Below are 22,011 nucleotides of genomic sequence, written 5' to 3'. Positions count from 1 at the left end.
AAGATTGCCGTCCTTACTTAGGAATATGGCAGTGAATTGCATTTAATTCAAATTAACATGCCTAGCATTGGATTTTAAGTGATCTTTGCTTAAAGTTCCAACAAGCTGCTCCAGTGGCTGTCCCAATTTTTTGAAGCCAAGGATGATAGCCATTTACTTATTTGTTCATTCAGAAAGCGTATATGTCACATCCAACACCTGCTTCTGACAGCCTACAACAGCAGTAAAACAAGGCCAAAAAATGTGCCAGGAGAAAAAGCAGCATAAAATAAGCAAAAAGATTCTAAAATAATATTGATCAGTCATCATACTTAATCTTATATTCAAAAGTGTTGCTTATATCTCTTAGGCTGATAACATATTGCTACACAAACCTTGGTTTAAGCAAAGTAGGATTCATTGAGATACCTAAGTGTAGCCTTGGTCACACTAGAATGTGATTGGGAATTGTTTTCTCAAGATTTATTGTTTTTAAAAGCATTTAATGTTGAACTTGGAGTTGTACAATAAAAAGCCCCCACCAACAGCTAACACAAACCTATTTTGTCCAAATATGCAGGTTTATAGATGGCTTTTTTTCTGTTGTTGCAAGGCTGCCAGTGGATGCATCTTTCATCTTCCTTAAATAAATGTCTTGTTTTCTTAAATAGAAGTTGCATTGTTTATCTTTTTGAGGGGATTGTCATTTTCTGGTCAGAGGTTAGAATTTCCTTTTGGCAAGTATTGTTAGGTCACTGCTAGTAGAACATATTGTACTTAAACCTGTCCCACTTCCTTGATGTTGGTTTGCAGCATTCTGCCAGAGAGGAACTGGGAGCATGTCCTTTTTGTTAAGCAGTATGGATTAGAAAAGGAGAATTAGTAGTCTACTTTTTAAAAGACTGATTCCAAAAGTTCAGAAATGAATCTCACTAAATTAGTATTCTTGCATAGAAGAATATGTGGCCATTTGGACCTGAACTGCAAATCATATTTCTTCATTCATGGTGGTTGGCATCTGTTATTGTGTTTTTATTCATTTTTTAAAAAACTAAGAATAGCTTGTCTAATCATCCCTAGAAAAAATAATAAAAAGGAGAAAAGATGTGGGGACTACTGAGAGTTGTGTTCTGTATTCTTATGCTTTCTGCACACAATTTGACCTGATTAGCCCTCATTGGCAGAGTGCAATTTGACTGATTGGCAATCCCTTGGGGTATGTCACCAATCAGTGAATTTGCTGCACACAAGTTCAATTTTATAATGTTTAGTGATTTGTTAATTTATATTCAAAGAACTTTGTGTTTCTTACATACTTAAGAAATGAAAGCTTATTCCCAGAATTAAACTTTGTTGTTCTTAAAGGTGCTAATGAAATCAGACTTTGTTTTTTTGGTTTTTTGTTTTGTTTTTTTGCTTCAGACGAACATGTCTATCCACCTGAATTTATTTTCTGAGTTACTAATCAGAAAATTTACTTTCTGAGTTACTAGTCGGACCATTTCACATTGCAACCCTGTGTTGATATGCTGCCCCCTCCCTGGATAGGTGGAGAGCAGACTTATGGATCCAAATGGTTTCTAGAATGCTCTGTGGGAACCAGCTGTCCCCCCTTGCAATTTAATCAGTGTTTTAGTGGAGGGTTGATGCTGCTGACTCTCAGAAGCCATTGACAAAAACACTCCCCAATACCCTCTCTTCTCCCATCCATAGCCAGCTCCTTGGTAAACACCAGAGCTGTGGAAGCAGAATGAGAAGTTGGAGACATCTAGAGTGACTCTTGTGAGAAGCCTGTGATTATGTGTCAAGAGCATCATATAAGTCACTTATGAATGCTTATGAGATGGCAGTGAAGGCTGCTATATAGAGAATGGAGCAGAGTAGTTCTCTCTTGCCCTGGAGGGACGGACCAGAACCAATAGGATGAAATTAATTCAAAAGAAATTCCGTCTAAACATCCAGAAGAAGTTCCTGAAATTCCTGAAAGTTAGAGTGGTTTCTCAGTGGATCAGGCTTCCTCAGGAGGTGGTGGGTTCTCCATGTTTTCAGAAATGTTTAAACAGAGGCTGGGTAGCCATCTGACGGAGAGGCTGATTCTGTGAAGGTTGGGGGGGCAGGTTACAGTGGATGAGCAATAGGGTTGTGAGTGTCCTTTATTGTGCGGAGACTTACTAGATGACCCAGAAGGACCCTTCTATTTCCGTTATTCTGTTATTCTATGAGTTATGAAGGGCGGGACATAAAAATAAAGTTTATTTATTCATATCAATTAAAATTTCAAAACAACTCAAAATACCTTTATTGGTATTGTTAACTAAACATAGACATATAGAAATTAAAATGTATTTTAATTCATTGTATTGAAGTAATTGTCAACAAAAACTGAAACTTTCCTTTAAAATAATAACATTATTTTAATTGATCTAAGAGGTGTGTTACACTTTAATGTTTACCATTGTTCCTACTATTTTTCCTCTGTAAGTTTATTTGAAATTATTCATACAGACTAATCAGTTAATGATATGCTTCAGGTTTTGTATTGTTTTGTTAGTATTGTTTTGGAAACTGTATAGTTGATAACTTTTTGTGGGGGATTGGGGGATCTGATATTCTTTGAACATAGTGTCTTCTCTAATCTTGCTCAATATAGAGCTGACTTTGTATTGGATTCTGAACTGCAAGCTCATGGAGATTCTTTAGTGATTTTGTATAGTGTGGTAGAGTAGCAAACCTAGAAGAAGAGAAACCATTCTCTTCATAGAAAAGTAAGGCAAAGGGAAACTTGCCAAGAACACATGGTGTTTGAAGTCTCTTGGTACAAATTTGAATTTTCTCTAAAGCTCTACCAAGCCATTGAATTACTCTGTTCCTCCTTTTCTCCTTACTCTCTTGACAGTCCAAATATTTAAAGATACAGACTACAGTTCTTTTACTGTTCCTTAAAGGAAGTGCCTACTTTAAATGTAAGCTAATTCTACACAATGATGAATTTAATTAGCAGGATTTAATTAGAGAAGAAGCCTTTAGTGTTTCATTTGTTCAAAGATTCATGTTTCTGTTGTTATGGATTGTTGAGTTCCTCTTCAGTTTGTGGTGATGTCAGAAGGGTATACAAAATTAAGCATGTAGTTCAAATTAATAAACATTTAGGGACAGTTTTTGTTTTCCAAGAAGTGGCAGTATTTAACTGTGAACATATTCCAGAAGATAAATTCTAGTTATCCTTAGATATGCACTTAATGATTGCAGTATCTAACGCTGGATTGATTTTTGGTGACTGGTCATCAAGCATGAACCTCAACACACATGCAACGTTACATCATCCCACATATTTCTCCTTGGCAGGCACTTCATGTATTTAACTATGTCCATGCATTTTTGAAGTAGTAGTAAGAGTTCCAGGGAAGTGGTTAGAAAAATAAATAGAAGTCTTGGAGCCCCTTAATAACAAAACTTTATTTCAGGATAAGCTTTTGTGTACTAAAGCCTACAACTTCATATAAACTGAAGTATCTGACTTCGGCTTCTTAACACCATTTCTGGGCCATTTGTGAGATGGTTTGATGGCACCCCCCCCCCCCAAAAAAAAAAGCCTAACCTCTAATGAACTCTTTCCCTGATTTTTGTCTTCTTAACGTTCACTGTCCAACAGTCATCCTAAAATCAAGGGCAGTAGTTTGGGATGCTTTAATTAAAAATTAGTACTTATAATCAGTAATACAATAAAAACCTGCAAATGAACATTTCAGCATTCCTGGTACCTCTGTCAGTGAAGGTGAGGTATGAAGAGGCAGATCAGACGTTTAGCTGCCTACTGTCAGCTGTAGGAAGTGGGAGAAATGAGTCTGAGTGTGTCTCTGAGGAAGGGGCAAGGGACTAAGAAGAATTTCAGGTAAGAAAGAGGTAAGGGTGGGGGATGAATGAGGGGGTTAAGGAGTTTTGTGTGTGTGTGCGTGTGTGTCTTAGAGGGGGGGCAGGGAAGAGATCAAGCAAGCGAGAGGTAAGGGGGCCGAGGGCAAGGGGAAATGGTGGGGGGGAGTTTGTGTATTTGTGTGTCTGAGAGACGGGGAAAGGGGTCCAAGGAACTCCTGGGCAGATATGTGTTCCACATAACTTGTGAGAGTCGGGCTGTCACTAATTTTTTTTTTAATATTCTGGTTAGGAACCTACCAGATGACAAAGTAAACATCAACAAGTATTGCCATGACTATTGAATGCACAAGAAAAATTAAAACATTGCTTACGTTTTTTTACAGAACATAATTCCAAACATTTAGCTGTAATCTAAAGTTGAAATAAGAATCTTTAACTCGCTCCTAGCGGAGCGGATTAAATAATCGGTTAAGGGCCCCGAGGGTGGACCCTGTCCGTGATGGGGAAGGGTGCCCATAGGCCCCTTCTCCCGGACTGACACTCGGAGGTGTCAGGCCGGCGGCACCTCCGAGTGTCAGGCCGGCGGCAAGGGACCAATTGTGAGCCACGCGCAGTGCGGTCGCAATTGGTCCCTTGTCCCCGGCCTCACTAATCGGAAGGCGCAAAGCTCCTCCCGCCCCACCCCCCCTTCCTGCTTGCCTACCTGACGCCGCCCGCTGCCATTTCCGCGCTTACATGCCCCATTTCCACGCTGACATTCCTCGCCAGTCCCGCTAGCGCCCGCTGCATTAAGCCTGCAGCGGGCTTATTTACTAGTATATATATATATCTTTAAAGCACCTGGCATTTCCAATTAACTAGTAACAGTGTCTGTCCAAAAAGATTTTATGTTTGAAGTAGGTCTAACAATATCAGGACTTCAGTTATCAAGAATGTTAACATATCAAACTGTAAATGAGATTTCAAGCACTGTAAATGAACAGTTAACTGTTTCATCAATGCTTTAGCCCAGTGGTCCCCAACCTTTTTATCACCAGGGACCGGTCAACGCTTGACAATTCTACTGAGGCCCGGGGGGGGGTAGTCTTTTGCCGAGGGATATTGCCACCGCCACCTGAGCCCCTGCTCCACTTGCTTTCCTGCCAGTGCCCCTGACTTTCCGCCGCCCACTGGGGGGTGCTGTCAGCAGCAGCTGCGCAGTGCCACGCCAAGGGGGAAGCCCCAGCCATGGCAGCTGCTGGAGAGCACCAAAGGTGAGCTGGCGGCAGAGTGGCAGGGCAGCCCCCAAAGTAGCAGCCGAGGAGGAGGACGAGGTGGAGCCGCGGCCCGGTACTGACTGATCCACAGACTGGTCCCGGTCTCCGGACCGGGGGTTGGAGACCACTGCTCTAGCCCATGATGTCTTATACTATGATCTCAACATGTTTCCCATTTCTAATCTTGCATGAGGAATAAAGGAGAGTGTTAGGCTTTTTTACCTCAAATATTTATTTTGACCTGGAAAAATTTCCTGATAATAATAGACATGGATCAGGGATGACATTCTGTCTAGAATGTTCAGAACCTGATTCTAGATTTTACCTTCCAGCAATAGCTAGACTGTCTTGGAAATTAGATATCACAGTTTCAGTGATGAGTACAGAATACTGAAGTTTTGTTTGCAGTGGTGTGTAATAAAAAGGCACATTGTAGAGCTAGGAAATGCATACTTTTGGAGTTGGCTGGTGGTGTTTGGCTCAACTGACTTGCTCATGTGAGTTTTGTGCATTTCCAGTTCTCACAGATCATTCCTGTCAGAGCTCTCCCAGCCTCACTTACCTCACAGTGTGTCTGTTGTGAGAAGAGGAAAGGAAGGTGATTGTAAGCCTCTTTGAGATTCCTTTTGATAGTGAAAAGTGGGGTATAAAAAACAACTCCTCTTCTGCTTGTAGCATGCATGACCTCACTGGCTGTAATGCACAGGACCTGTGCTTGGGAGGGGCTTCCACAATATGCAAGCAAGCATCTTTTAATTAGTGACTTCATATATACTATACCATTATGGAATCTCAGATTGACTTGTATAGTTCTTATTTCCTCCATTTTTTCTTCACAATACCCCTCCAGGGTAGGTTAAACTGAGAGTATGTGTGTTGGCCCAGGCCACCCAGCAAGCTTCCATGGCAGAGTGGGAATTCAAGCCTAGTCTCAGATCCTAGTCTGACACTCTAACCATCACCATGCTGGCTTGGTGCTAAGGTGCTCTTAACTCATCAGAATTGCTGCTGTGCAGATAAAAGCACTAGTGATCTCCTGTGGAGTAAGGGTACTATTGGAGAGCCCATTAACCATCCTTTGCCTGAATGTTGGATGTTTGTGACATCTATCCTGAAAGTGGCCTCAGATATTTACAGTGGTATTTCATCAATGAATCAATGCTTAATTCATTAAAAATCATTTAAAATATTAGAAAAATTCTTCTTAATTGGAGATGTTTGGGGGGGCAGGAATCAGTTTCTGGGTGGAATGTATATTGGGAGAAGAGGTATTCCTTCTCTGATGCCTTAAGGAATGCATCTTCTAAAGTGGTGCCTGCAGACAATTACAAATGCATATCCCATCTTAGCAGAATGCTTAACATAATGCTTTTCTCCCTCAGAACTGTTATTTTATTCATGTGCAAACTCTAAGGATGGATAATTGGTTAAAAATCATGCAATTAATTGCCTAAAATTTCTTTAATCAGTGGTAGTTCCAACGGTTACTGTGTTTCATTGTTCTGGACATGGAACTCCGTAATTATTTCTCAAAACAGAAGTGCAAGTAACAATAAGCGTACTGGGAAGATTAAGTGTCTGCTTTTGAGAAACAAATAAAAAAAATCATGGTCATCTACTTAGTTCATGTTTTTGCGTGGTAGGGTAATGGGCTCCAATCTGGACCCATTCACACCAGATTAGACAGTGTGCAGTTGAATGCAAACAAGACCATTTCAGGCACTGCTGTTGCCATGGTTACCAGAACTGAGCAATACTGCCTTGCCACACATTCTAATGTGAGACAGTTGCAGCCAAATTTAGGCAGACTAGATTTGTCACAGTGTTCTGACTTTTAAGTCAATAAATTGTTTGGCTTTATCTCTGCTGCACATTTAGAATAAGTGCCACATATGGGTGGGCATTTGGCACAAACCAAGCTGAAAAAAATACTTAACTGGTAAATCTTTGGGTATTATTTAAGCCAATTACAGAACAGAGAATCTGATCAGCTACCGATATAGCTGAGCACAAATAAAAGCCTTTTTTGCTTAAATTGGAGATATTCAGTTATACTAATCAGCTGGGGAAGTGGGAGCTGACAGTTTCACACCACCTCGATTTGGGCTGGGGTTCAAACCAAACTGCAAAAGAAGATCAGTTGGGGTGTCAATGAGAGCTCCACACCACCTCTGTTGGGGCTGGCTCCTTTTACAGCTCTGTTTAAACTGAACTGCGAGAGGAGCCAGCCCAAGATTGGCTGGGGAGGTGGGAACTGAGAACCTGGGAATGTGAACCATTCCACAAGAGAAGCCCTCCCAGCCATGTCTGTGCACAGCGAGGAGACCTCCTTGCTGCACACAGATCCTGTGGCTAGCTTCTCCTGAAATATAGTTTGAACTGTACTGCAGGAAAAGCCAAACCAGTTCCAGGCTTTCTAAAAACAGTGTTTTTCTTCTCAGATCTATTGGACTTGAAAAAATCGGTATTTCACAAAAATCCACAGTCCAAATACCATATCAGTATTGGGATCTGGGATTTTTCAGACTTACAGAATTTTTTCAGATCCAGTTGACCTGAACTGAAAAATTTTGATTTTTTTTCTTTTTACTTACCTAGTGTGGTCTCTTGAAAACTCATCCTCTGTTGTCTGTCACCTAGATTTTGGCATACTATAATCATATAGAATTTTGGGCTGTTGCATAATCACATGTGCCAGATAGACTCCAACTGAAGTTGTTGGAAGAAGTGTAGAATGTAAATTAAACATTGTTGAGGATCATGCACTTAGCAAGATTGGCTGAAGAAAGTGAATAATGCAAATGATAGCACTGTGGCTCAGTATAGCTTGGGAAAAATTAATTTCTTTGCTTTCCCTTTCTCCTCTGTTTCAGTAATAGTTATGCCCGTGTGCGAGCAGTGGTGATGACCCGTGATGATTCAAGTGGTGGATGGTTACCACTTGGAGGGGGTGGACTAAGCTGTGTCACCGTTTTCAAAGTCATCCACCAGGAAGAAAATGGCTGTGCTGATTTTCTTGTACATGGGGAGCGTCTCAGGGATAAAACGGTAAAAAAGCGACTATATATTTTTGTAGTGTAAGTGAAAATCCATATTCTTGAGAACTACCCTACAGTCCTCAACAGTTACACCCTTCTATACTTATCGATTTCACTGGCCTTAGAAGGGCATGACTGTTTACAGTTTCCCTGTTAATCTTCTAAACAAACTTATGATGGGAGTGTTCTAAATTTAGTTGATTTATTTATGTCTTTTAAAAAAATGTGAAATGGATTAGCATTTGGAAACAAATACATATATACATTCTGATTGTGGTGGCAATGACGATCCCTTTACGATACAGCTTCATGTTGCTTGGTAATATCCTTAAAAGTAGCAAATAACTGTGGCAATAAAGAATATTTCATTTAATTTAAAAAATATATGTTCCATTTCAGAGTTTTAAGAGGTGCCAAAGCATCTTACAGAACCTCCCAATAATTTTACAATATACATTCCATAAGAAGCTAATATTAAACTGCAATATTGTTATGCCAGGCTAGATTTTTGAGTCTAGACTACTTCAAATTAAGCTTTCAATTATTTGGGGAAATTTAAGTATAATCTCCAGGTTTAAAACTGCATGGTGGGAAATAGAACATGCCTATGAGATTAATTTTTTGTGGAAAAAGATTTTCTGCCAGAGTGAAAGATGAAATGGGTAGTTCCAGGAATCCAACACAATTGTGCCAATTATTGCTTTGGTGTGGAATTGTTCATAAATGTGATTCCAATTACTGTTCTTTAGCCATTCTTGCTTCTTATGCAATTGGATACAACTACCAACAGAGTCACTGGCATTTTAAATATTATCCTTACTGCAAGGGAGTCATTTTTCCGTGAATGGCTCCCACATGGCTTGAGTAAATGACCTAGCCACATGGGCAGAGGCTTATTAGGCGGGTATTTCCCACGGAAAAAATCAGACCCTGCTGGCATGCATTTCACACCAAAAAAAAAAAAAAAACCCACACAGAAAAACAGGTCCCAAAGAATATAACTTTTTAAAGGTCCCCCAGCTACCTAGCAAATGGCATAATTTATCGCCTAAATAATCTCTTCCCCATGGAAGCTAAATTGGATTAGAAATCTTTTTTTTATTTTGTAGAGCTATCCTGTGAGAGTGTTTCCTGTGTTTGTTGTCCCAGTACAGCAACTCCTAAATGATGTTATCTTTATAACGATATGGGACTGATGATTTTTCATTAGAGCTATGAATTGTTAGATTTACTTTCCCCAGTGAATTTTCCAAAGTCCTGTTCCATGACATGGAGCAGCCTGTTCCTGTTTGGTCTCTGTATGCACAACAAGGTTTAGCAGTGAAATGACTGCCTATACATTAAGATTTAGCAGTGAAATGGCTGCTTATACGGACAAAAAAACCTGGTGGTTATCAAATACGATTTATGTAAATGCATATTGTAAGATCCTACCAGGACTCCCAGTGGATACAAACATATTTTTTTGTCTTGTTTTGCACTGTAGGTTGACTCAAACCCAATTTTGTAGTCCTTCACAGGTGCTTGCAGTGCTTCCTTAGTTCCATGTACACAGTCAAGAGAACACCCAACAGCCATCTCTTAGTCACCCTAATAGCAGCATTGAGTATTTCCATGTCAAAGAAAAGCATGTTGTTTTTCTGGATTTTTCCTTTCTCCCCCTTCTTGGGGCAGCATTTCCTTTTACCTTAACAATTTAGAGAGAAAAGTGCAGGGGAGAGAAGCTGCTGCTGGACAAATGAGAAGGATAGAAAGACCTTGGATGGTTAGCTTGTTCCCTCTACCAAGCCAAGGATAACTGCTGTCTCAGGTGTGTAGGAGTGCTCTGTTTACTGCAAGCAGTGGAAGGAAGGAAGTATTGTACATGCTCTCCTGCTGAAGCAGTTTATATCTAAATGATCTGATGGAGCGTAAAACTGCAGATTGGGAGCTTAGTACATATTCCCTCATAAAAAACACCTTATCCTCTTATTTTGCAGTAATGCCATTGAAGAGACAGATCACAATATAATTTTTCCCCATTGGTATTCTTGAATGTGTGATATCTGATCATACATTCTAGGTATTGTTAGCCCTTCTGAGTACATGCCACTAGTTCTTCCTATCTGCTGTAAATGGAAATGTTCTATAAGAACTTACCTTTGGAACTGCTTTCCAGACTAAAAGTCAACTCAGTTTGTATAATAGTCCTGCTGCCCCTCAGGCCCACTGCACATTACTTGCTGCCTAAAATAGTTTCAGCTTTCAGAGATGCAGATGCTGTCGTTTGTGTTATTTCACATGTGTACATGCATGTAAAATATCAAAAATAATATGGCAGCTGGGACACAATGCCAGTAGAAATTGAGACCAGACCTACATTGGCAGTAGACTGGTGTGGTGGTCCAGTAGATTGTGTCACTTCAGGCTGCAGTACTGACTCACATTTGTAGCACCCCCTGACTGGAGAAAGCTCCCTGCAAGTAGAACACTAGCAAAACAGGAAGAGGGGTATGCTAGAAATTTTTGTTTTGATATACTCATTTCAGGTTTTCAAGGATTTTTTTTTAATGTCGGGAGAAATTAGTATTCTTCATCTGCAACCTGATGTGGTTCAGCCCATTCTATTCCCTCAGGATTATACCACGTTCTGCTGCTGCATATATAGTCTATATCTGTAAATAGTAGTAAAAGGTATCAAGCCATCAGCAAAGGGGGAGAAAGATGTGGAGGCAGCCGGTTTTAGATATGTGATATTTGTCATGTCTTTCATTTCCATCTTTTGAAACTACCGGAAACCACTCATTGGGAGTTTTCCATCTGGATCCTATCACCTGTTCTGGCTCTGCCCACACTGCCCTGAATTGTCATGATTCACAGAGTGGGTGGACCTGCAGTGGGAACTTTAGTAGTCAGTCTTGTATATGTAGTGTTGACACCAGAAACAACACTATGGCCAGGGTAGCATGGTTGCTTCTCTGGAAACTTCCCCAGTTTTCTTTTCTGTAGAGTATCGAGTGATACAGTGATAAAGGGTGGATAGATGAAATAGTAGAGTGCCTGGGAAGAGTTTTCATGGTTTCAAGTGCTGCTGGAAAGTACCTTGCAAAACAGAAAAAAAAGGAGAAACCACCTTTTATCAGATCCCTATTAAAAATGAACCGGATGTCTTAACTATAAGCCTGTTAGGTTGAATTAATGGATAAAGCATGTCTTAACTATCCCATTCAAATGTTTCAAATGTTTCTTATAATAGTGTTTAAGCAGTCCACAATAGCTGCTGAACTTGGATAAGAAAAGAGCACAGTTAGAAAGAGGGCTCAATGTAAACAGGAATTATGACAATTGTGATATGTGTAAAAATAAGCATTTGAGAAAATCCTGAATACAGATATAGTTTATGAGTTAGTTCCTGACTAGAGTTTTTACTAGTACTTACACATGGGAAACATACATTTTCCCCCTCCCATGGGACCCTTCCCCCAAACCAGGCACAGGGTCTCCACTGCAACATGATTTCAGGAGTAATGTTGGGCTAAAATGGGATAGGGAGACAGGAAAATGCTACTCCATGCACAGAAACCCCTTTGCCAATGAAAATAAGATCCAAGCTTATGACAATGCACATTTCATAGTTTTAATGGATGGATGTCTCAAGTTGCTGCCGCCCTCATACGGTCTTTTTTAGCATTTGCTTTGTTGTATTTGGCTTCTTAAGTGAGAAAGAGAAGTTTCAGGAAAATTTAGGAAGTGGTAATTAGTTTCTCCATATGTGCTCTGTATGAAGATTCTCTGTCTGGCTTCTTTTACAATAAGAGATGACCAATACTTTCCTGGCTTTGCTTTCTACTGAAGAAAGGACAACCTCTAAGAGCCAAACCAGATGTGGCAGCATCCTTGTGGCCACCACAAAGACACTGCTGCCCTTTTAAGCTCTATTTTTTTAAAATGCCATTGGGGGCCCAATCCTGATAAGGCCAGCAGCATAGCACTATTGTTTCCCCCCCCCCAAAAAAAAAAACATTTCTGGTGCCAAAACAGCCACAGCAAAGTTACAGCTATTTCAGCATTTGATAAGTTACATGATGGGCAGAGACAAGAGGGCCTCAGTCAGCTGTGCTGTGAACCTGATCAGGATAGGACCCTTGTGCCATTTTTAAAATGATTTTTAAATGGCAGCAGCCACAAGGATGCCATTATGTTGAGTTTGGCCCTAGGGCAGCTTCAGCCAGCCTAGCTTAGCTTCATTATGATAAGTAGGGAGTCTGTCTGCATCATATTTCCAAAGTGGGACACCTTAGGAGCTGTTGGCACAGTGAAAAGATACTGCCTGGATCATTTAGTCTTTGGCTTCAGTTCCTCATTTCATGCCATCTTTTCTTCAGAGCCATATATACCTCATCTCCTTCCAGCAACATATCCGTTCTTCCCTTTGTTTCCAACAACAGCTGAAAAAGCCACAACCTCCTTAAAGCTGTTCAAATTCAGCAGTCAAAATAACACAGGTTATGAAGATATACTTCAAATGAACATTGTGGTCAGTTAAGCTTCTTTGAGGTAGAACTGGAAATTTTTAACAGAGCAGATTCTCATCTCAGTCCTAAAAATCCTTTAGTTTTCAGTTTGAAAATCGAAACTTCTTGGCTTTGTTACTGCTAGGTTCTCTGAACTATGTCTAACTGCTATAATTGAATGGCTAAGAATAAGCAATCTGGAAATGAGTCCTGAAAGATGAAGGTAAAGTTGATTTGGAAGGCCGAGGCCCTGAAAGACATGATGCTTCCTAATTTTCGTGGGGTCCATTTGTATCGCACTGATGTGGTTAAGAAACTGGGGTGATTCTGGATCCATCTTTATTACTGGAGAAGCAAGCAGCAAAAAAGACATTCTACCAACTTAAGTAAGAGACAAAAGATGGCCTTTAGAGCAGCTGGATTTACCTCATGATTCTATGCTGCAGTTTCCTTAAGCCTGGGCTATTGTAATACACTCCATATTAGCCTGTTCATAATGACAACTTCACTTGGTACAAAGCAATGCAACCTGGCAGAATCCATATATCACTTCCACTCTCCCAACACTCCATTGGTTTACTATTCAGGTGCCAGATTCAATTTAGGGTTCTAATTATTATCTTCACTTGATGACATTGGATCCATGTACCTGCAGGACTGCCTGTACTGCTGTGTTCCTCTGTTGATAGTATCAGTTAACTTCAAAACTGTGGTGCATTCTCTTTCAAATGAGTTTTAAGATAACGTGTTTGGAAATGATTTTACTTGCTTTTTCAGCCTCTTAAACACACGGCACTGCATCTTGCAGCAGCTCCTTTGCTGTCATGGCTACTCAAAGCATTAAAAATAAAGCTTAAAGTGACATTTATCCAGGTGTAAATAAGAGCCCATGGACTGAACTAAATAATTTGGATTAGACCAAGGAAGGAAATGAATTGCAATTCAAACATACGATTTATTTGTCCAGTGTGGAAAAGAACTATTGTTATGATACATAGTCAAGTCCTTTAATCACCTTATTTTAGTTGAATATACTTTGCAGCAGAAAGCTGGGTATTGCTTCATGAATGAGAATGTTTGCTTGACGTATTCCTGACAAAGAGCCTGTCAGGTATCTTGAAAAGTGATAGCATCCAGGATATGGATTTCATTTTAGAGTGACAGACTATTTCTAGACTTGTTTACCCAGCTTGTTTAGATCTCTGTTGGAATGTAAAGGGTTCCCCCTCCCTTTCTCTTCACAAAGCACCCTTGACATAATTGCACGCTTCCTCCTTTATTATACTTCCCTTCCGAGATCTGGCTCCAGCCAGTCTACTTGGAACAATTACCTTCCACTCTAACCTGGACAGGTCTGCTGCTTTTTTAAACTAAGTAAACATAGGAGGAGAGTTCCTTTCATATGCAGCATTACGCATACATGTGAGCCTCCAGTATTTTAGATACCCATATGCAGAAGGCTTTAAGTGGTATTTATTTTGCTTTTTGGCTTAATAATGACATGCTTATTCTATGGAGACTTGTACATCTAATTGTCTAATATTCCAGCTTAACCACAACAAGACAAGTGAAACTCTCTATTGGGACTTTCATACCAAAGGAACTTGAATGCTACTTTTAAAAGGAATCGTGTACTCTAAATGTTTCTGTTTATTTGCTTGGTATCATTCTTCAAGTCATTCTGAATTGTAGCAAAGAGAGGAGCTGGGAAAAAGAATGTGATTGGAAATTGGGATGAGGAAGTGAAGGGTAGGTAAACTTGACAGAGGGGCAAGATGATCACTGAATTTGCAATTGAAGGCCACGTCCCAGTCCTTCTCTGATTGTAGATCCAGGATGCTTCTAGACAAACAATAGGGATACCAGCCTCCAGGTGGGACCTGGGGATCCCCTAGAAACACCTAATTTCAAGACTACACAGAAATTCCCTTGGGGGACAATGACTTATTTGGAGGGTGGACTCTATGACATTGTACCCTACTGAGGTAAATGTCCTTCCCATGCTCAATCCCCAAATCTGCTGGAGTTTCCCAACCTGGAACAGGCAACCCTGCTCCTTCCCCCATTCCCCCACTGGTGGTCAGAGGGGGGACCTGGCAACCCTAACAAACAAGGAAGATTATTCACACACACATTTGGAACCTCGGAGAGGGGAAATCATCTGTGGAGAGGACAGTGTAAAGTGAGGAGGGACCAGGTCATGCATTAAGTGTTCACGTCCCATGCTGGCTCTCTGGTACAAATTTCTTCCAATGTTTCTTTAAATAGGCACTTGAGTGCCATTCCTTGCATTTACATGTAACATGTAGCTACCCTATATAAACTAAAATTTTTGCTTAAGAATCCATTGATTCCTTAAAAACTATTGAATTTATTGGTAACGTGAACTTTTATAAACAGGAGTGTGTCATACTAGTTTTAGCAGTTGAATAAACTAGTTGTATAAATACATAAAGTGTGGCTATCTGCTAAACTTTACTCTGAAATCACCTCTTCTCTCCTCCCAGGTGGTTTTGGAATGTACGCTGAAGAAGGACCTTATTTACAATAAGGTTACGCCAACTTTTCACCACTGGAAGATTGATGACAAAAAATTTGGCCTCACATTTCAGAGTCCTGCTGATGCAAGAGCATTTGATAGAGGTATTAGGAGGGCTGTAGAAGATATCTCTCAAGGTATGGATGTTAAAATTTATCAGCTATAATGGAGTTAATAAATAAATATCAGCTATAATAATAAAGTTATCCAGGGCTTTCTAAAGAGTGATCCATGTTCTGTTCTGTTCTGGCTCCCCCTTCTCTAGTAGCTGTTACTGTTTTTCTCACTCTAGAATTGTAAGGCACATACAACTTTGAACCATCAGTAAAAGAAAGTCGTAGTTGTACCAGCACCATTCCGTCATGCTCGACAGTAGCAGTAGCAGCAGTTAAGGGTATGGGAAATGATGCAGTTTGAAATATGCATCGTGGATCATGCCCATTTTGTGTAATGTAACTATTTAGTATCAGACACACCATGAATGTTCAGTATTGCAGTAACCAGACAGAGGTCTGATGAAAAGTATACAAATGAAAGACTCCAGACTGGTCTTTTTTTAATTGGGACAATATAAACAGCTAAAATAAAATTCTATATTATATCACAGCATGAACATGGTATTAGAATATCATTACGAAGATACTATGAAATCGCAATTAACATAGTGGCGTTCTACTAATAGGACAGTCTTGGTGTCTGTTCATCATCAGTTAGTGCTTACAGTTGAGATCCTTTTATGTACAATTATGGAACATTAATGATTATTTGGACACTGCTATCACTCCAGAAACTCCTAACAGTTCTTGGTTTTATTTTTGCCTTATTCTCATCTCAGGTTGTCTGACATCACATGATGAAATTGAAGTGCCTGCAGATGGCTTTCCAGTAAGTGCTTTAGACTTCCATTATATTAATTACATTGGAAGACATGACAGGAATTCTGAAGATGGTCTTATTTGCATTTTTGAGCTGCAAACCTTTTGGAATTGAATAGGGAGACAAGTTTGCTTTGTGATAATAGTGTGTATGAGATGACGTCTGCGTTTTTGCTTGATTCTCAGGGCTGTAAACTTGCCTATTTTAAGGGTGAAATCCATGTTATTTTTCCTAGCTGTACTAATGAACCTCAGCATGAATGCCATTGGGAGTGAGTGATGGAAGGAAACTTATTGTCTTTAGTTCATTCCCAGAATTCATGGTAGTAGATTTCTAGCATAACACAAAAAGACAAATGCTCTGAATAAGAGCTGAGTGCAGCTTCATTTCTTCTATGCATGATCAACATTTAAACTTGGAGCTTGGTTTTCAGCATCAAGGCTCAGTCTCAGGACATGTGAGGTCTAAGTATCTAGGCAGGTACCTGGTATCCCTTCTGCTAATGGTGGTGTCTTCTTCCAAAGCAAAAAACCTTTTTCCTTGTGTTTATGGAAGGCACCTTATATCAGAGGAAGGCTCCACAGTTAACAGAAGACAACCTTTGAATCCAGCCCAGTGAATGTATGAATAGGTCTGCTACACAATGATGTTTGGAAAACAGAATGCTACAGTGCTAGATTTATTTACTTCTTTATTACTTATTTACTTGTTTATTCTTTGTTTATTATGCCCTGCCTTTCTGTCCAGTGGGAACTTAAAAGAGTTTATATTGTTCTTCACTCCTCCATTTTGTCCTCACAACAGCCCTAAGAGGTAGGTTAGGCTGAGTATGTGTAACTGGCCCTGGGTCACCCAGCAGGCTTCCATGACAGTGTGGGGATTCGTACTTCCAGATCATATTTCAACACTATAATTTCTATACCATGTTGTAAGTCTAGCTAACCTAACTATACAGAGTAACTTTATAGCATATGGGGGTACAATTCAGTTAGGACATAACCCCAGAACCTACTTTCAAAGCCAAGCCTCAGACTTTTGAAATTTGGGAAAGATTTGAGACATGGCCCTTGAGCATATACAGATTCCTTTACTATTGCCTACTAGAATTCAAAGTGTCATGAGTTCCAGAAAGATGAGCTGTTTGTTGGTAAAAGGGTTTTGGCATGTGATATGTGAATGGTGATTGACTCTACATAATGTGAGCTGCCATGTTTTGGACAAATTATAGTCCCATGTAGAGCACGTTACAGTGGTATATCCTCAATGATGCCGTCGTATGTATCAGTAGGGCCCTAAGCTGAATAAGACTGTATAGCTGTATAACCTGTATAAGACTGAATAAGACTGGAGAAGATAAAAACTTCATGGCCTAGGGCACTCACATCTCCTGTGACACTCCTATGCCTCAGTTGTGCCATGTCCTGGTGGTAATCTCGGCTAGATAGACTGTTGGGCAGCAAAGGTTTTTTTTGTGGTAAGACCACTACTTTGAAATGGCTTCCTTACTCAGGAAAGTATCCTTAATACTATCCAAGAGGGCATTTGATGGGGGGATAAACTGTTTATGAGTTTTAATTTTGTGCTAGTTTTAATTGGTTGCTGGACACTTACATTTTTGCCCTTGTAGGTTTTGCTATTTTGTTAGCAGCCTTGAATATGATGAGATAAAGCAGGTTTTAAATTAAAGCTAATGATTATAGATTGGGTTAGACTGAAAATCAAAATAAGATTATAATCTGTTGGAGGCATGAAATTCAGAAGCCATGTACCTTAAAAATGTTGGGAGTAAAGATGCCAGTGATTTCAGGAACATGTTGGGATAAGTTTCCTGAGTGTATTTATTTTATTTTGGTATGGCTGCCCCAATGTGATCAAAAGTTTCCAAATGCCTGTAAGAAAATAAATGTTTACAGTAATTTCCCATTTTTTAAAATTAGATTTCAATTGACAGGACTCTTTTTTGTTCCACGAAAAAAGACACCATTACCCAGAAGGTTCTGTTTTTTTGAATTTCAGTAGTAAAGAAATTATAAAGTAGAACATCCCTTGCTAATCCTAGATAAAGAGGTATGCCAATATGGAATGACTATTTTGTTTCATCATCTTATCTTTACTTGCATCTTCACTAGGGTTACCAGCCATTACTGGAATCCCGGCAGGAGTATTTAGGAGCCAGAGACATGATCTTCAGTGTTCCTCCAATTTGCAGTTTGACTGCTGGCACAAAACTGGTTAAACCATGTAGTTTGTGGTGAATCATAGGGCATTAGTGCAACACCAAAGAACACACATATCCATTTCTTCCTGCTAGCTTGCTGTGTAGTGGCCGGCAGGGGGGAGGGGGCCAGGCTGAGGTCTACCACTATAGCCGGAGACCTGCCCCCCCCCCCCCAATACTGACAAATCATTTTCTAAAAATCTCCTGGTTTTCATGTAACACGTGCAGCTCACCGGAAACCATGTAGGTGCTAGTTGTTATGCTGACTTAATTGTAGGAAGACCTGTAAGACCTGTTTTTCCCACTGCAAACATTGTGCCATTGAAAACACAAAGTTTGGTGATTTGTAAAAAGTATGTCAGTTCTCTGAGCAAAGACAATCCTATCTTTAGGACTTTGTACAGAAAGCGCTTTGAAAGATTCAGCTTAACCAAACTGATTAAGTTTTTTCTACTAAAAGTAGAAGGATTAATTAGGATCTTTTAATCTCTTTATCCGATAATAAAGTCAAGGCAGTTTGGCAGCGTTTTCATAACAGTGTTTACAAATTATGGTCTGTATTTGAAATTCCTGATTCTTTCTTGCCCATGTTGGATACCAATAATTCATGTAAAAATATAAAACAATGCAATAGAAACAGCATAAGGCATGACATATAAGAAATACAGATTATTAATCGTAAGCCGCCTCAAACAGTACTGTGAAGAGGAAACCTAGAAATATTTAAATAACTTACAGAAATTGGAAAACTATGTAGTGAGAATAAGATAATGCAGAGAGTAAACAGTGAAATAAACAGTAGCGAGCGAGTAGAGTAGCAGTTAATGTTGGACTAGTATCTGGGAGGACCCCAGTTCAGATCCTTATTTGTGTCATGGAAGTTCACTGGGTGATCTTGGGCCAGTTGCGCTCTCTCTCATCCTCACTTACCTCACAGAATTGTGACAATAAAGTGGGGGAATGATGTAAGCCACTTTGGGGTATCCGTTTGAGAGAAAGGCACAGGGTATAAATGAACGAAATCAACTACAGCAGCCATTTTACTACAGCACTGATCTCTTGTTTAAAAGGCCCACCCTTTTGTACATTCTGCGAAATGCAAGACGTATGGGCGTCTTCCTAACTTGGAATAATGCTCCCACAGCAGAGAATGCTTTGGGGTGGGCAGCTGCTTACCCTTTTGGGGTGGCACGTTGAGCGAGCCAAGCACAGCTATCACAGTGAGGCATATTGAGAGAAGGCAGTCCTTTAGACACCATGGCTCGCTAGGCCATGAAGGGCTTTGTAGAGAATAGTACCTTGAATTGAATGATAGGAACAATGTAATTCCCACAGGAGTTCAGTTTTATCCATAAAATTGAGCCATATCATTTTTTTAAGTTCTTGTTAAAATTTATTTACTATTTAGGATAGAAGAGATGGGCACTGCTACACTGATCTAGCATCATTGTTTTTAATACACTATAGCAATACATTCCAAGCTAACTGGTGCCTCTTTGCTTCTTTGTTATGCTGGAACTGTGATACACAGAGGGATAAAAGTCCGATCATTCCCTCAACAATGCACAAGTTGAGACTGCAGAACTCCAGGAAGAGATTAATTGCTTTCTGCCCACTTTGTCCTGAACCTCATTGCTATAACCTCCCTATAATGTTGATTGATGATGAGATGTAGGATTGGATGAGCAATGCAGGCATGATCTTAACCTCTCCTTCCCAATGGTGTGTGGGTGTGTTGTGGGAGAGAGAAGTTGGAATGGCAGGTTATGTGCCTTAGGACCTCCCCCCCCCACCCGGCGGTTCTACTTTTACTAGACTTTTCCATGATACTGTTTGGTCTTGTCTTGAATGAGCTTTAGTTTATTGCCTCTTAACCAATTCATAAACTTCTCAAGGCTTTTTCTGAGAACTTCCACAGGCCTGACCCTACCAACTCAACTGTGAGGGAGAAATAGAGCTTGGAGTCATCTGTCTGTTGGCAGTGCCATCTGGCAATTCCATGTACCTTTTTTTAACCAGTACAGGGGGATAAAATGAATCCCTGTGGGAACCCATAGTATAAATGCCATGGGTGTAAGCTGCAGTCACTTGGTGAGTGCCACAATTCCCAGTGGACCATGGGAATCAGTGTCTTTCCATCAAGTTTAGGTGGATGTTGTATCAGGCAAAGGAAAGAAAGCTGCCTTGCCTCTTTCACTCACCATGACCTTTGTGATGCATAGGCCTCCTATCCAACATTAAATCCTAGATACAGGATGGTTGATCCATATACAGACCTGTAAAAATCCATGCCACAATAGTCTAAAAGCACCACATTATCTGTACAAATATTTTATGTTTAGCTGCTGTTGTAAGCAGTGTCTAATCTTTAGTGTCTGAAGACAGTACTCTTATCATTGCTGTTTAAGTTAATAGATAAATTTTATATGAGGATGACAGCACCTAAGTTTGTAGGAAGTCTGGTTGAATTGAATTCATAGGGGTAAACTGTGTAAGGGTGGCAGCTAGGGTTGGGCGCTTTGGTGCCCGAAGCAGCCGTTTGCTCCCAACGCAGCCAGTGCTGCACCGTGGGGGGGAGCGGGCATCGGAGGTCCTTCCCTCCCCCCCCCCCATGGCGTCGGGAGCAAATAACTGTTTTGGGTGCCGAAGCGCCCAACCCTAGTTGCATCCCCCTCCCCCCCCCCTTCAGAAGGGACTCTCTGCTTGTTTTGGCTGTTTGTATTCATTAATTTTTTCTGTCTTAAATGGCTGGAAAATATGTTGTAGATTCTGGGCTGCCTCTAAAGGCATTCAGGATGTAGGGCAGAAAGTGTGCAACTAATTGTGGGAAACAGCTGTCAGATCTGAAAGTAATTGCTCTGTTCTGCAAAAATCACTAAAACAAAAGGTTGTTTGGGAATTTTTGCATAATTTGAGTGGGAGACAGGGCAGCTTTTAAAAAGAAACTAGTGAAAGGTACTAACAAGCAAAAGGACAGAAAATATGTAGAGTCCTCTGAGACATGGGAGAGTATCGTCTTCTTAGCCTTCTGTCAGATCACAAACTCCGTGAGAGAGGATGGTTTTAACAATGCTTGCAGAAGCATACAGCTGGGTGTCTTGCCAACCTCATCCTGGTAAAACTGGGAAAAGTGAGAAGAGCTTTTGAAGAAGAGAGAATCTCAGTCTGGTTTTTATTTTCTCTACAGCTGTCATCTGGCTTTGAGTTCTGGACTGCTACAGCTGGAGTCATTTTATTGCTTTTACCCAGCATCCTTTTGCTTGTGCACACAGAAATGTTTTAATAGTCTTGGAAAAAAGTCAGAATATCTCTTAGCAACCATAGGACAGTAATTATTATACCAGCAGCTGGGAGCAAACCAGATTTCCGTTGTGCATTAAAAACTGGCGTAGGTTACTTTACAGATGATACTGGCTAGTCTATGCCAGTCCTGTGGTTGAAGGATATTGAATGTGGGCAGTGCATAATTGCTTTGGCAGTACAAAAGAAGCATGGATTCATATATGTCTGTCTCTGTGTTTATACCATAGAGACCATATATAATAGTATTTAATCTAGCAATGTCATCTATTCTACAAATATTTGGCTTCATATTTTTTTCTTTTAGTCTTTTTTTCAGTAGCTTCTGTTGAGACCTTTTAATGTGTCTCAGGTTTTTCAGAGCTGTTCTTCTGGTCTTAAAAATGTCGTATGAAAATGCATGCTGAACTAAACATGGTATTAATATAACCTATCAAAG

General features: G+C 40.1%; 1 protein-coding gene across 1 annotated transcript in view; it reads left to right on the top strand.

Moving 5' to 3' along the window:
• The window catches only part of SPRED1 (sprouty related EVH1 domain containing 1), an 83,730-nt gene that overhangs the window by 46,051 nt on the left and 15,668 nt on the right, over positions 1-22,011 (top strand). Inside the window, exons 2-4 of the mRNA XM_077322961.1 lie at positions 7,982-8,156; positions 15,147-15,315; positions 16,014-16,063. Of these exons, the coding sequence (XP_077179076.1) occupies positions 7,982-8,156; positions 15,147-15,315; positions 16,014-16,063 (394 nt within the window). The remainder of the gene's footprint in view (positions 1-7,981; positions 8,157-15,146; positions 15,316-16,013; positions 16,064-22,011) is intronic.

The sequence above is a fragment of the Paroedura picta genome, chromosome 2 (assembly GCF_049243985.1).
Source record: "Paroedura picta isolate Pp20150507F chromosome 2, Ppicta_v3.0, whole genome shotgun sequence".
Classification (NCBI taxonomy): domain Eukaryota; kingdom Metazoa; phylum Chordata; class Lepidosauria; order Squamata; family Gekkonidae; genus Paroedura; species Paroedura picta.
The sequence above is the reverse complement of the archived record's forward strand: the minus strand, read 5'-3'. Positions and strand labels throughout refer to the sequence as shown.